Raw genomic sequence first — 14,832 nt, 5'->3', positions numbered from 1 at the left:
GGCAAATTACAAAAATTTGGATGTCGTTGATCATAGAAAGAATTTCAGAATCGGCCAAAAAGAATCGTTGTGTCACATCTTTAAGAAAATCGTAAAATTGGAACTGGCCAAAGAAATTGAAATGAATGCATCTCTACACTAAAGCCTCATTTTGTCTGCTAAAACCAAAAAAAAAAAAAACTGGGACTACTATATCCATCATGTCTTGAGGCTCACCTTAAAAACACAACAATTTAGCATTCAAAATGAGGTCCGCACAAGCAAATCAGGATAAATACGAGTGTTTACAATGACTTCAACATGACGCAGCTCGTATCTCTGCTGCTGGTCTTCAGCGTTCATCATCCTATAAGATTGAATCCATAGTAATTACCCAGGCCACTTGCAGGAGCATTTCCTGATAGCTGCAAATCAGATCACTCTTTGTTCGACACTTGTCCACATTCAAATCAGCTGTGACGTTTGGCCCCCTGCCTCAGCGTCTGAGTCTAATAAGAGCCACTCTTCTCCGGGCTGAAGAGTGCCTATTAAATGTCTTATTGCAGAAATGATTAAAATAGTTTTCATGGCAGGGATGGCAGTAGAATGAAGCCCCCTGATTGGGGAAGAGTATTTAGATGAGCGAACGGTGCTTAGGCTCATTGCGACAGCGCCTGCACTGAATAAAAATGAGAGTTTGCACTGAAGTTTGTGCCTCCAAGACAAATAAAATTCACTGTGAGCACAGAGAGAAGCTGCTTGAGGGAAAGCTATTTAGGGGCCAGAAAAATGTTGCAAAAGAAGTCTTTTTTATGGATTTATACAGTAATTAGTTCCAAATGAACTGCTGTACAAGTCAAACATATTATCAGCTTTTTGAGACAAAGCCACGGCCGCGAGAGAATAATAACATGACCCGATGAAAAGAATGTGGGACACACACCGATTGCAACGTTAACATAATCAGCATAGTAATGAGGCCCCTCATCTACTGGCAGCTCTTCAGCTGTGGCTGGGCTACGTGGGCGCAGGTCAACATCAAGAGGTAAAGTGGAGGAAAAATGTGTCACCGGTGCCGTATCCATAGCTCGAGCGGCCGCCTGCAGCATGCCGTGCTCATAATCTGACGCATTACCTGCGAGAAAACTGGTGTTTTTGTTGTGCTCACCGTAAAGAACAACTCGGCTGCAGTGGGCTGGAATTCAAGGGCTCTTGAATGGCCATTCAATGGGTTTAATGTTTGAAATTCAATCCAAGTCCATCTGAATACGTTAAACAAACAAGTTTGAGTTTTTCTTTGCCCACTGACAGAAAGAGATCACATGTCCCACCTGTAAAATGATAGTTCGGACACCACAAATCAACGGCAGCACTCGTGCGTGTGCCTTTCCTCTGTGCCCCCCACATCTGTATCTGTGCAAACCTCAGAGCATCAGTGCAGGGCAGACTCATCAGCACAGACTCAAGTTTGGAAATCAAACGCTATAAATCAGGCGTAATGAGTAAGAAACCTGAAAGAGAAAGAGACGCCAGCCACACTTACCTTTCTGACACAACTTCCTTTACATTGGACTCCTCAGTCATTCGGTCTCTAAGGCAGAATGACTCCAATGTTTTCCCAGAAGATGAATTCTTGTTTCTGTGTCGACAGACTGATGCAGAATTTGACTGAGGACAGAACAAGACCTTCAGCGATGAGATCTAGTTCAAATCTTTCAAATGTTCCTTGCTTTCTGGCACATCTGGGACCGAAGGGTTGAGCTTCCCTCCAAGATTCCATGTCTGGTTTTCATGAGGGCAAATTTGAAGAATTATGACTGACACGTCTCTCCGTCAGTCTCCCTGATCTGTTCAACTATGAAAAATGCTAACATTGATTTATGAATTCACTTTTATATTCTTAAGACAGCTGTCTTATGAATAATATATCCTCGTCTCGTAAATTATTCCTAGAATTACAAATCAATCTTCATTTTTCAAAGTCAAAGGTTCCTCTTTTTGTGGAGTTACTCAATTACCAGATGCAGGCCGTCTCAACTTGGGCTGTTTTTTGCTGTTGTTGTCACATCTGCAGTAACTAGCTTGAGCACTCCTGTAGGGATCGTATAGAAGCCGCAAACCTACAGCAGAGCAGCAACCCGTGACGCTGCTGCCAACATTGTCAAGGAGGGCGATTACTTTTAAATCAAGCTCTTAGTTGTGGTTCAGCACTTTCAGGATGATCGACGTAAAGTGAAACCGCTTTTCAGTTATGATAACGCTAAGGTTGAAATGTGTCCCTTTCTCTGCTCCTCTCAGAAGCATTAAAAGGATTACAGACGAGGCCTTTGTCAGCCGCACAATAATCGGGTGGAAAAGCAGCAAAAGAAATGGACAACATCCTTTGGACAAGTATCCTTTCAAGACACATTAATTAAATCTCGTTCCACATGAGTCACTAATGTTGCCCTTCACTTTGATGTGATCATGTTTCCATTGATTCCATGAAAATCAACCTTTGTGCCCATCAAAAGTACACTGGCAGGACTGTATCCAGAGCATTTGATTGGTTTGACAGGATAAGCTATAAGCAGCCTCACTCCTCGTCGCTCTCTCATAAGTCTACTTCTTCCTCTTTTTCTCATAACCCTGAATTAAACAAACTTTGTAATCATTTCCTAAACATCCTGCTGTTATAAACAGGGTTTGTTAGATTTAAAATATATATATTTATGACCCACTGCTGCCATTGATTTCATTATCTCCATTTTTTCTCCTTTCCCAGCTCATTCCCAGTAATATTGCGAGTGCTGTCTCCTCAGATGAACCCACTGGTCATAAAGCAGCCCTGAGAGTTAATTGCAGCTCCATTAAGGAGTGGGATCGGGATTCTTGAGCCCTGATGAGCCATTCTATCTTGATTGTAGCTATATTTCAGGAGGGAGGGAAGGAGAGATGGTGGCGTGTGAAATTGAGACGTCCATCACAACCAATCGGAGACAGCAGACGGAGCGGCGTCCACCTCTGTTGCTAATGGTGATGCCGAGGTCGAGGCAATCCCTCCACCCCCGAGCACTCAAGAGAATGCTTTGAGACATTTTGTTGCCATGGCAATGTCGAGATGGGGCCATCTTTGGTTTTAGATTAGTTCCCACTCTTGTCTATAGCAGTAAATATTGCCAAATAGCAGTGACATTTTGCAGAAAAATCAAGAGATTACAATTTTTACTGCAAGGAAAACACCACTTCTGAAAGGGTTTGTGGACAACAGTGGAAAAGCTTTAAGATGGACAGAGAGGGAGTCAGCGAGGAGACTGACAGCCTGGCATGCTAATGGCTGAAAGGTCTGCACTGCATCCACATTGGAAACACTTCAGTGTCCTGGTGGGCCTGTCTAAAAACAGGAAGGTTTCTGTAGCGTGCGTGTGTGTGCATACAAGCATGTGCGTTAAAGTCTCCACGGAAGCCGAGTAAAAGAAAAAGGAAGGAAAGAAAGTATCCAACTATTTAAAGTAACACAAGAGAATCTGGCTTTTTTGGGGGAGGGGGCGCTTTGGCTCCCCCTACAGTTGAGAGGAGGTAAAAACAAACAGCTATGCACGTGAATTTGTTGTCATGTTGAAGAGGCTGTGAAGACGCTCACAAAAATGTCACAAGAAAACCTCCAGGCACTTCAGGGCAAAACAAAAGGTGAATGCACTTCAAAAGCTTCTTACATTCTGTGTGACGTGATGAAGTAAAAAGGTAAATTCAGTCTGTGATATCTTGGTGCCGAAGAATTATTGACCAAATGGTATTAAACGTGAATATTTACAGATAGAAAAACTAGTTTAGTTCCTTCTCAGGGATGTACACAAGCTTGCAAAAGTACTGCTGTGGAGAGTTTTCTGGCGACTCCATGACAATAGCTGTTCCTCGTTTTTTTCTCAAATGGGGCTGCACGAGATGAGGAAAACGTACCGGATGCATTAACAATACTGTGACGATATGCGATACCATGAACAAATATTTCAATGTATGTTGCTAATCTCACGTGTATTAATGGGACTGCATTCCACTTCTGGGCCTGTGCATGTTAATGAGTTGTTGAACGCTGCAAACGTTCCTCTATGTGGAACGCAGCCTTCAATAACACACCTGTGATTGTTCATGTTTCAAGTCCAAATGTCGTGCTTTTGTGCATGTTGACACTGACCCTTTTTTTTTAAATTTATAGTGCAATCCTCTTCTCAAATTCTATGTTACAGGTGACTCTAAAGAGTGAAACAACGTATCTGGTCATTAAGGCATATCCACTGACAAGGATTAGGGATGGGTATAGAGACCTGGAACTTAATTAGATAATCAAATCGTTTAATTTGGTCAGTGCCAAATTGATAAGCTGAGATAAAATGATGCCACGTGACACAGAAACAATGTAACACAATGTCTTTTTAATGTCTAAACTTTGATCTCTTTAATACCATACCCACACAAATGTTTTTTTAATCAGCTAGAGGCTGACAGATGGACAATTGACAGGTTCAGCTAATAACAAATGCCTCTAACTGCCATGCAGCAACACCAAATTACCCCCTGACCATCCATCGCAGCACCCTTTGATACTCAGCGTGACTGAGTCAAACCCCCGGCTCCCACGTTTAATTTAAGTAATGAACCGCATTAATCTTTGTGATTAAACATCTCTGAGCAAGACCAAATCAAATATAAAGTACGCTAAGACACAAGCCCAATGCTCAGTCCTTGATCATTGGTAAGCTTCCCCTTAGTCCCGGCATAAAAGACATTACTCTCCAACTTGCAGGAAGCAGATGGACTGTTACAATGTTAATATGAATGAGTTGTACATCCACTCCCAGCAGCATCAGGTTAAACCTTCAAAGAGCTGATAAATCCAGACCCCTTCAAGAGAAATTCCAATCTGAGAGAGGCTTGAGATAGAAGTTTGTAGCGATTACAGATGTGCAGGAGCAGCATAAAGCAGGCAGACACAACATGGATTTCACCTTTTAGTTTTAAACTATGTTTTTTGGTTGTTTTTTTTTTATAGTCAGGCCAAACCTCTGTCATTTCAGCACCTTGAGAGGGAAATCAATTGCCCAAATGATCAAAAATCCCACAACTGGGCAATCAGGTAGATTTCTTTCAATGCCCGACCTTTAAGGCCCTTTTCTGGAAATTTGAGTCATTCCAAAAAAAGAGAGAAAGATTCTTAGCTGAATGTACTGAAATACAGTAAAACTGAGTTTATTCTGACGGTTCAGCCTTAAAAAAAAACACTAAGACAAACAACAGGCCATAATCATGTCATTAAGATGTGAAAAAGAAAGCCAAAAGACAATGAGATATATCTTTCCATTAAAAGCTAACTTAAATACAGATCAGTGCATAGCTGGACTTGCAAATGCCACTGAGAGTGAAGCAGCGAGTCAAATTTGGCTTGACAGACGTGAACAATCCAGCCCCACAAGAGATGCACTGAAATATAACTACTTTTATTAATACCCACAATGTGGCTATTAATAAAAGTCAAACGTGCCCATGAAATAAAAACGCTTCAGAGCACAGCGGAAATATTCAGGCACTAAAAATAATGTCCGTCCTTCCTTTGATTCTCAAGTTGCACATGAGCTCCTTTTTAATTTTCTTGATGCACGAGCCAAAATCTATTTCAGAAGCAACTGCTGCTGAAATATTCAAAGTCTGGACCTCGGCGGCAAAACACAGGTATAAAATGGCACTTTAGGCCCCATTAGAGGGTGGAGGGAGAAAAGCAGTGTATCCACTGACACTAAAGGAGAATGATTCCCATTCTGCTGCAGCCTACGCATCCCTGGCTGAGTCCACTGAAACTGGAGTGAGACAGACTTTCTTCTTGTTTGGAGTTGCCAGGGTGGGAAGTGAAATATATGCACTGCAAATGTGTTGAGATTGGCCCATTTATACTTATTTATGGCGTGCCACAATTACTCTGCTGCGCTTCCCAAATAAAAGCGCAAGTATAAGTAAATATTACGTGGAGCATATCCACCCCACCAGAATTCAGCACCACCTTCAAAGTTTTAAATCTGTAAAACCTGTTTTCTGTGTCCCCTTCATCAACTCCGCCCCATAAAGCCCGATATCTTTTTATTTAAATGATAGGATTTTACTCTTAGAGAAATAATAAGCACGGCCGTATAGTTCCCCCCCACACACACACAGCTCCACCTCCTCATACATGTACAGTGGATTCTTTGAGTGCACACAAAGCTGTCTCAGATTAGGCAGGGATTAAAGCTCTGCTGCCCACATGGGCTCAACCAGCTGGGGCGTAATGTGAAACTTTAGAGACTGGCGAGCTCAGTGGGTCTCAGTGGCAAACAGATGGCGAAGGGGTCGCAGACTGGTAGAAAATAAACCTGCACATCCATCGCTGGAATTAAAGTACGGGGTTGGGACTTCTGCTGAACCGCATCTCACATTTAAGCGCCGCTTGAAACAAACTGAAAACTCCATCTCATGTCTCAACGTTTTTCCATTGAACACAATCTAGAATATTTAGAATATTTGGCACCGAATTGAACAAAGATTCAAACAATGCATTCCGTGACCTCACTGACTTTAGTAAAAGCACGAATGATACCACGAGTCACCATTCAAAAATGCTGTAATATCACTGTGCTGTTTCAGGTAAAGCTCCTGGATAGCCAGAAGGCTGGAAAAGCAAAAGAAAAAACGCCTTGTACCTTATAATATGAAAGTGGATTCACCGAAAACCCCAAAGCTCTGGGCAGTGATGTGAGCAGAGTTGCGTGGCTGCGGTTAGCTGATTAATCAGCCATGTTATCTGTCGCAACAGTGAGCCTGTAGAAGGCTATTTGTTTTAGTAGATGGCTACAAACACCTCGAATTTCACAAAGATTTTTGAGATGTGCTCCCGTAGATGTGAAATCATAAGCATTTCCTCCTCCCAGGCCTGTTGTTTTCAATCCAAAATATTTCCCAAACAGCAGACTCTGCTTATCTGCTTCTTTCTTTTTTTTTTTTTAAAATTCATTATGCAGTAGTTCTTTTCAGCAGGGGTTGTTTTCCTCCTTCAGCTGTCTCAAAGTCATAAAGAACAGCTCATAACGCAGTTCATTTTTCTCTTTTGTTGTTGCTGTTGTCGGTAAACCTTGAAACTGGAAATCGGCCCATCCCTAAAGACAATGTAGATGTTTGGCAGTTTGTTCGGCTTAAAAGGAGACAGGATAAAGGAGATTAAGGAGTTTGTCCTCTGATCCTCATGCAACTGATGCAGGTTTGGGACCCATCCCAAAGTTTCTCCGTGCTTCTCTACTTTGCCTCCACTCGCAAATGGTTCAGGTTAGGAAATACATGGTTACGGTGAGAATCTAAGTATATGGATATTAAGGGATACATATTCAGCCTTGGTGCTAGGTACTGCTCAAACTGAACACTGGAAAGATAAAGAGCACGCTTCTGATGGAGTGATGTGGCTCAATGACATGAGTGACTCTCATTCTTTCCACCTTCCAAAGAGCAGCCCAGCACAGAGCTCCACACTTCCCCAGCAAGTGCTCTCCATCTCTGCTTCTCTCCAGTTCAGCTGACACCAACAGTGGGGAGGCCTTTTAAGTTAGTGCAATTTTAGAGGCGCTCCAGGCTACCGTCCCTCCATCTGTATAGTACCTTTTGATCCTAATAAACCCATAACCAGCAGGATTTCAAACATAATGTTATGGTGTCGTAGAGATATCACCCCGTCCTACTGGAACGCATGCTGATCATTTTCCACAGCTGTTTTCTAACCTCGAAGCCCTGATCCTTTCAATTTATTTCCACAGAAGACACCGTATGAACGATTCCAACATACACAAAACATAAAAACAGATTACAGTCGCCACGAGCTGTTGTCTGTGAAGGACTTCCAGTGAAAGCTCAGTGGCCCGCCTGCTTTAAGAAGTAAACAAATAAGCCGTTGCTGTCTTTTGCTTTACTCAGGCCTCATGAATGCAGGTTGGAACAGGTGGAGAATCGTAAGAAGGGTGACATTTGCACTCCGGGTCGCACCTAAGAATGTGAAATGAGCTTGTAGGGGTTGAACTTCATGCTAATTTACCATCCTGTGCGAGGCGGAAAGTACAGCCGAGTTCATCAGGACAATGAAAGCGACTTTTTTTATTTGCTACATATTGCTCAACTGTATGAGGATGAAAACTTGTAGAATTTTCAGAAACAAATTGTCGAAAAGAAATGACAACAATCTGGGATTTAGACTTCAGTGAAATTAATTAAGATAAATAAATGCGAAGGCAAGGGAAAAGGCTCGTTCTTAAGATAAGCTTCGACAATGAGCCACATTACGAGACAATCCCACGCTAAAAGCCCCGCGATATGAATTCACTCGGATTATACACTGATCAAAATCTTCAGATGCTGTTTGATGTGCTTCTTGGTATCTGAGGCGTTTGCTGGGCATCAATAGCAAGCCTTTGATATTGTTTAAGATGTCGTTAGACTTCAGCAATGAAAAGTCTTGTTTGGGTTTTTTCTTTGCTTGATGCGTGACTTGAATATCAAAGTAATCTTATTAATCTTAAGTCTTTCGTAACGCAAACCGACTCAAACTTAAGACAAACAGAACCAACCTCTGATCCATTACAACACACCACTGTAACAGGGATGTTTGGCATCAGTTCAGCCACGGTCCCTTAACCACATCATCAATGCCACAGAACAAAGCCACGATATCAAAGACACGGCGGCAATGACAGCTCCCTCTTTGGTGCTGCCCCTTTCCGAGGCAGCTGCCGTGACAGCCCGACACTTTGTGACACGAGGCAGGCCCTCCCTGAGAGAGACTCGCCGGAAATTCATTCTGTCAAAACGTCGGCTTGCGTCGCGCATCCCGCCGAAGCAGCGTGTCACGACTCAGGAGGAGGGGACAGCAAGGTCCTCACACCAGAGGATCCCTCAAGCTGCACACCCACCAATTCAAGAAGTCATTTCAGACTGCATTTACCAGGATCACTGAGCAGCTTTTGCACATATCTAATCAGAGCTATGACTCTTTGGTCACCCCACCTCACTACATTCCCCTGCAGTGTGTTCAGTTGAAGCAGGTTAGAAATGAGAGGCCGACACCCTTTAGTGCCTGGATGCACTACACAAACATTCAAAGCTCCCCAGGCCATATATTCATATAATTAATATAATTACTAAGCCATCTCTCTTGACTGGTCACCTACTGTACTTTACAAGGGTATTTAAAAGAAGCAGTAACAATAATATCCAACAGTTCTGAGTAAAGAAAAAATCCAAAATGATCAGATATTATTGTTATCTTATAATCCAATGATGCATCATTAGGTTTTTGCCTCTGGCCATGTCTATACACTGGTCTTTTTTTGCTAAACACTCCCCTTAAAACCTCTGGCAGCATTCTAGAGTCTGATTCCCTGTCCATTCCACATTCCTAAAAGGAAGTGCTCCGATCAACTCGAACAGGAAAAGCTCGTCGTCATTTCTCCACCAGCGAGGGATTCTTGAATGCAAACGCATTTAGTGAGCTAAAGCGAAGATGACAGGGATAGCGGCCTGTAATAAAAGGTCCTCCTGCTGGCGCTCATTATTCCCGCCAACGTCTGCGATTAGAAGACAATCCTGATGCCGTGCAGAGGTTAGGGTTTGCTCTCAAGTTAAAACAGAGTCAATTCAGCAGTTGTTGGGAGATGCTGGTTGTAACAAGTGCAGGAGAGTCCATGTGTGTTCGTGTGCAGGATCAAGACCTGCAGACAATCTGCTCGGTTCACCTCCTGCTGGGCCACCAGCCCAAATCCATTTATATCTCTGAGCAGTGAGGCTGATAAATGCGCACAAACATACACTCACACACACGGAGCAGCAGAAAATCCTTACGAAGCAGACAAGTGCATAACTCTTGGGTTTTAGTAACTCAGCACGAGCAGGGTTTTGAGAGAGAATCTGCCACGACCTTTGCCACATGTCACACCCTGCGGTGTGGTGGGTTTTTTTTCCCTGCTCACGCCTGACAGACTCTCTGTAAACTCAGCAAAAAGACAAATACCGCCAAAGTCAGTTATCTCTGACATAACATCAGCCTGTAAAGTCTTCGCACTTATCAAAAAATAACTAGCTTATTGACTCCTTTTATGAACACACGTGGACTCGGAAAACACACAAATCAACACACACACGTGCGCACGCACACAACTGCAATCAATACTCTGAGGCAAACGCATGTAGATCCTCATTAAGCTTTCGAGCTCACCTCAAGCCTCCGTGGCTGACTGATGCCGCTGGCTTATGATGGATTAGTGGACCAAACAACAGAGTCTGGCTGAGGACTTTCTCAAACAGCGCATGAACACCTTGTCGTTCGAATGTAAACACGGTGGATTAAGTGACAGAATGGGGGAGGAGACAAGGCCGTGTCAATGATGAGCACGAGAGAATCATTAACTGGAGCAGCCTCAGCCAGAGACCACTGAACTTTTACTGAGTTCAGGCGACAAACTTTTCCAAACAGCTTCCCGATCCACGTCCCGTTATATTCATCGTATGTTTAGAAATTACTATTAAAGAAGCAGCTTGAGTTGCAAGAGAGGTCTGACGGATTCATGGAACAAAGCTCCCACAAAGAGCTGCTGGAGCCATATAATGTTATCGCCATGACAAATGGGAGTATTGACTCCTTATCAGTTCTTCCTTAATTTCAATGCACTCCCTTGATATCTAAAAAGTCCTCCCTTATACATTAACTGGAAACTTAAAAAAAAAAAAAAAAAAGGCTCATATCAATGCCTCGCTTAAGAGGCTAATCTTCCAGTTTGACGGCATTTGCGTGTGAATAGAGAATTCCTTCGAGAGCCGGAAATCCAAGAAGATGAAAACCCAAATGAGAAGATGGGAAGAAGGACGACGACAAGATATAAACAGGCAGTGAAAAAAAAAAAAGAGGGGAAATAAGTCTGGGAAAAGCGTTCGTCTCCCGCAGGTATTCGGCTTCTTTATCTTGTAGGCAAAGTGTGCTCGATGCTGCTTTTATTCAGCAAGATGTCAAATTTCGCTAAAATCCATGAGGTGATTATGATACAGGAGGAACATTCAGAGTGAGTCAGAGTGAAGAGACCAGGCAGAGAGTGAAGAGACCAGGCAGAGAGTGAATAGGGATGGTTAGTTTGTTTTGGAGCTACGGGCTATTTCCTGGATTCCTGTGTACTCTCTGTTTGCTGATAGCTGGATGATCCGACAGGTCACTAACCTGCCCTGTGGTCTGAGGTATGACTCACTCATCAGCAAACCCCCCCCCCCGTGAACCAGCACCGACAAATTCACATTAACTTATGTGCACCAAATGGACAGTTTAACACAGATATATATGCACATGTACCATGTTTCTACAGTATACTGTAGTTACATTTCCCCAGATACACACACGAGCACAGATGCACAAATCTAACACTGTATGTTTATCATTTCATTCCTTTTTAAAATAAATCAGCCCCGCAGTGATTTTGAAATAAAAACCAGTCATGGTGAGTCAGTATTCTGGTGGCTGTTCTGCAGCAGACTTTCGAGGTTAGAGGCTATTACAGAACCCAACAGAAACAGGGGTGTGGGCAGAGGTCTGTGCCTCCCTGAGGGAATGAGGATAGATGGTGTTCATTTGAGAGTGAGTCTGAAACCTAGTGATAAATGTAATGATGTAATTCCGGCTGCTGGACGGGTGGGAAGGGGAGCGAAAAGGAAAAAGAACCAAAGAAATCATGTGTACTGACCGGGTTTTGGCTAGAATTTAAATTAGGTTATTACTAATAAGCTTGAGAGCAAACAGTAACATGATAAGCTGCGCACTATAAACTGACCTTACTCCTTCCACTACTTTACTAATGACCAACAAGCCACAACAACTTCAATCATTCAGCACAGGCCAAACCTGTTTCCTGGTTCAGTTTAAACAACATTCCAGACGAACCAGTTCGTTGGAAAATCCTAAAAACCGTCTCACCTTGGCTCCGTCTACAATGAAATGAACTGAGCTATTCCAAATCACTGGATCAACAATTGTCCCCAACGGCAAAAAGAATTTGCCAAAACAAAATAATGGGCACAACAAACATGGTAAACACGAGTAAACATGAGTATTTTGTCTCTTTGCCGATATCGAAACACCTAAATGAGACACAGGTTATTAAAATCAGGCATCAAGTCACTTTGACATGTTACAGAGGGCTGAAAAGTAGAGACACACATTGGACTTGTGACACTGTACCTGCAGGGTGCGTGATAGAAAGGATATCCAGGGTGAGGGATGTGATTGCAGTAGCCGGACTGATTCCACATGGTGCTCCTCTTGTTCAAGTGTGATGTCAAGGCCGTTTCCTGTTTCTTTCTGCTTTCTATTTCGAGTGCTGAGGAATCAGACTGAGGCTTCTGGGAGTCGCATTAATCAGCGCCGCTTCACTCGCCTTTTGAGGGGCTCCATGGGGAGAGAAGGAGAAGCGGTGGGTTTCACGGCTGGGATTGCTGAGAAGACGAGGCGACAGGACGATGTGACGAGCCCAGTCCAAACAGGGATGAGATGATGTCAGGTGAGTCAGGTCTGCTGTGGTTTGCACACCTGGAAATGAAGTCTGCTCTCGCCGCCCACCTCGCCTCGACGGCGCTTGAAGTTCTCAGCAAAGTCTGAGTCGACAGCCCCAGGTGAAGTCTGACATTACAGGTCACTTCCTCCGTCCTGCCTCGAGCTAGTCATTTTCCTTCTGTCTCAATTGTAATCAGGGAAAACCAGCTGTCCTTGAGGTCAAACTTGCTCAGCTGTATCTTTAGCCTCTTTAACCATGTGATAAATCATGTGTCACCCCCGCCACATCTCAACAAATCGGAGCAATCCGTCAGGGTTTTCTACCAAACAGGTGCAAATCTACATCTGACAGCTTTTAAGGAAAGCAGAACACTTCAGAAAAAAGAGTTTATCTAACGGTCTATCTTGGCAAATAGGAGCAGTTTATGCCATCCGCCGATGCGAGACATTCTCTCCAAACTTCACAGGTACCACGAATCCGTCTCTTGATGATGGGATCGGGTTCAAATCCACAGCCCCGGCCGTCCTCTTCCACTGAATCTAGTTTGCCTCTGATGTAGCTGGCGCAGAAGCAAGGGCTTATTCCCCAAATCACAGGCTTCTCGCCAGCTCTCCAGCCTCACGAAGCAGCAGCGGTGCACAGAGCTGAATGACTGAGCATACACACAGTGAGAAAGGGAAAAAGAGAGAAAGGCGGGATGTGGCAGACTGAATCTATCAGGAGAGAGAGAGAGGGAGAGAGAGAGAGAGAACGAGGAAGAGGTTAACAGAGCAGAGCTGCATTCCTTTTCCCGCCTCGTGCTCATCTGTCGGTATACACACCGCTGGGGAGGAGGAGGAATGTGCGTAAGAGAGGACGAGCGAGAATGTTCAGGAGAAGGAAGAGGGACAGGATGTGACACTGTTTTAATGCACTCAAATGGGATTTGGTGTCATTCAAAACACAAGTGCACCCATTTCTATTAAAATCTTCCATTATATTTGCCTTTCAATAGATCCAGCCCAAAAACGTCTCAGCCAGAGCGTCGGGATCTTATTCATTATATTCCAAACCAGCAACTTTACTTAAACTATTTAAACTTAACCAAGTCTTATCGTTTCCTGAAACTAACCAAGTAGTCAATGAGACTAAAATAGAAAGATGAACGGTGACTTAATGTAGTGGCATCCATCCAACCTCCTGATGGATGTTTGATTTCTGCTAGATTAGACGATGGGGTACGCTCTTGGTGGAAACTATACATATGTGGGGTTTCTAAAAAGTCATGATCTTACTTTTACATCTGAGTAGCACAACCAGCAGAGACTACATCCTGCCAGGCTGGAGCTGTGTGTTAGTGGATGCTCACGACTACAGCTGGTTTGAGGTGTGATGACATGCAACAATGTGGCTCCTGAAGAGATTTTTGGAGACCCTGGCAGGATCAGATATGTTCTGAACCAAGAAGCCTTTTTTTTTTTAATGGAGCAGAGATTTAAGAACAACTGGCTGCCTTCATCTGGTCTACCTTCCAAAAACAACTCTGCAGACGGTTCCGTCAGATAAATCTTTGCCTAAAACGCAGGTAAAATGCATTTATCTTGATGCTGTATGGGTGAGTCGGATGCTTATTAGTGGTAGACTGATTCATTGGTTTGGCTGACTAATCAAATACTGTCTTTTTCCTGTTCCAAACTGTTATTGGCACAACATCAGCGATTAAAAATTCACTATCTATTGACTTCTAGTCTTCTAGAAAAGTATGGTCGCATCGTTGAGCCCATGTGAAAAATCAACCAGAGAGATTTCAGGTGAGCAAAGGCATTGAAAGTAGAAGCAGGTGACGACATCTTAAAAACGGATGCAGACCGTCTGTTTTTAGTCTAAAACAGTTTAGCCTGCAGGTGAGAGGTCACCTCTGTGGAGCTAAACAGAGAAGTGTTGTCTCCCTAGAGAGGGGGACAATTCCATTGCCCTCCTAAGCAGAGTACTGCCATGACCCTGCAGCAAGGACACCTCCCCTGCGCCTCAGGAAAAGCCGGCGGCACCGACACAAAGCTGGCCGCATGACAGTTCCACCTCCTGCGGGTCAAAGTCCAGACATGTCATCTGCTGTTAAAAAGGAGCTTGCAAAGGAGGGCGAGCCTTGACAAGCTGAGACTGTGCTGCCACCGGCCTCATGAATACTTGCTTCCTTTTTGCTCTCAATAAAAGCGAATTCTGACTTTCAGACTCCATTAACCTAATGACGAAAGCTGTCAAATGGTGCAAAAGCAGGACTTCATCAAAAAAGAAATGGAAA

At 43.6% G+C, this 14,832-nt stretch overlaps 1 protein-coding gene across 7 annotated transcripts in view; it reads right to left on the bottom strand.

The window, feature by feature from the left end:
* Nucleotides 1-14,832, bottom strand: part of plekha7a (pleckstrin homology domain containing, family A member 7a) — a 126,890-nt gene that overhangs the window by 82,228 nt on the left and 29,830 nt on the right. Inside the window, exon 1 of one of the 7 annotated variants that reach the window (XM_072386369.1) lies at nucleotides 12,239-13,269. The exons of the other annotated variants lie outside the window; for them this stretch is intronic. Coding sequence (XP_072242470.1) covers nucleotides 12,239-12,309 — 71 coding nt within the window. The 5' untranslated portion in view covers nucleotides 12,310-13,269. Of the gene's footprint in view, nucleotides 1-12,238; nucleotides 13,270-14,832 lie in introns of those variants that run through there. 7 annotated transcript variants of the gene reach the window in all.

This window comes from Leuresthes tenuis, unplaced genomic scaffold, assembly GCF_036924035.1.
Source record: "Leuresthes tenuis unplaced genomic scaffold, fLeuTen1.0.hap1 SCAF_5, whole genome shotgun sequence".
NCBI lineage: Eukaryota > Metazoa > Chordata > Actinopteri > Atheriniformes > Atherinopsidae > Leuresthes > Leuresthes tenuis.
The sequence above is the reverse complement of the archived record's forward strand: the minus strand, read 5'-3'. Positions and strand labels throughout refer to the sequence as shown.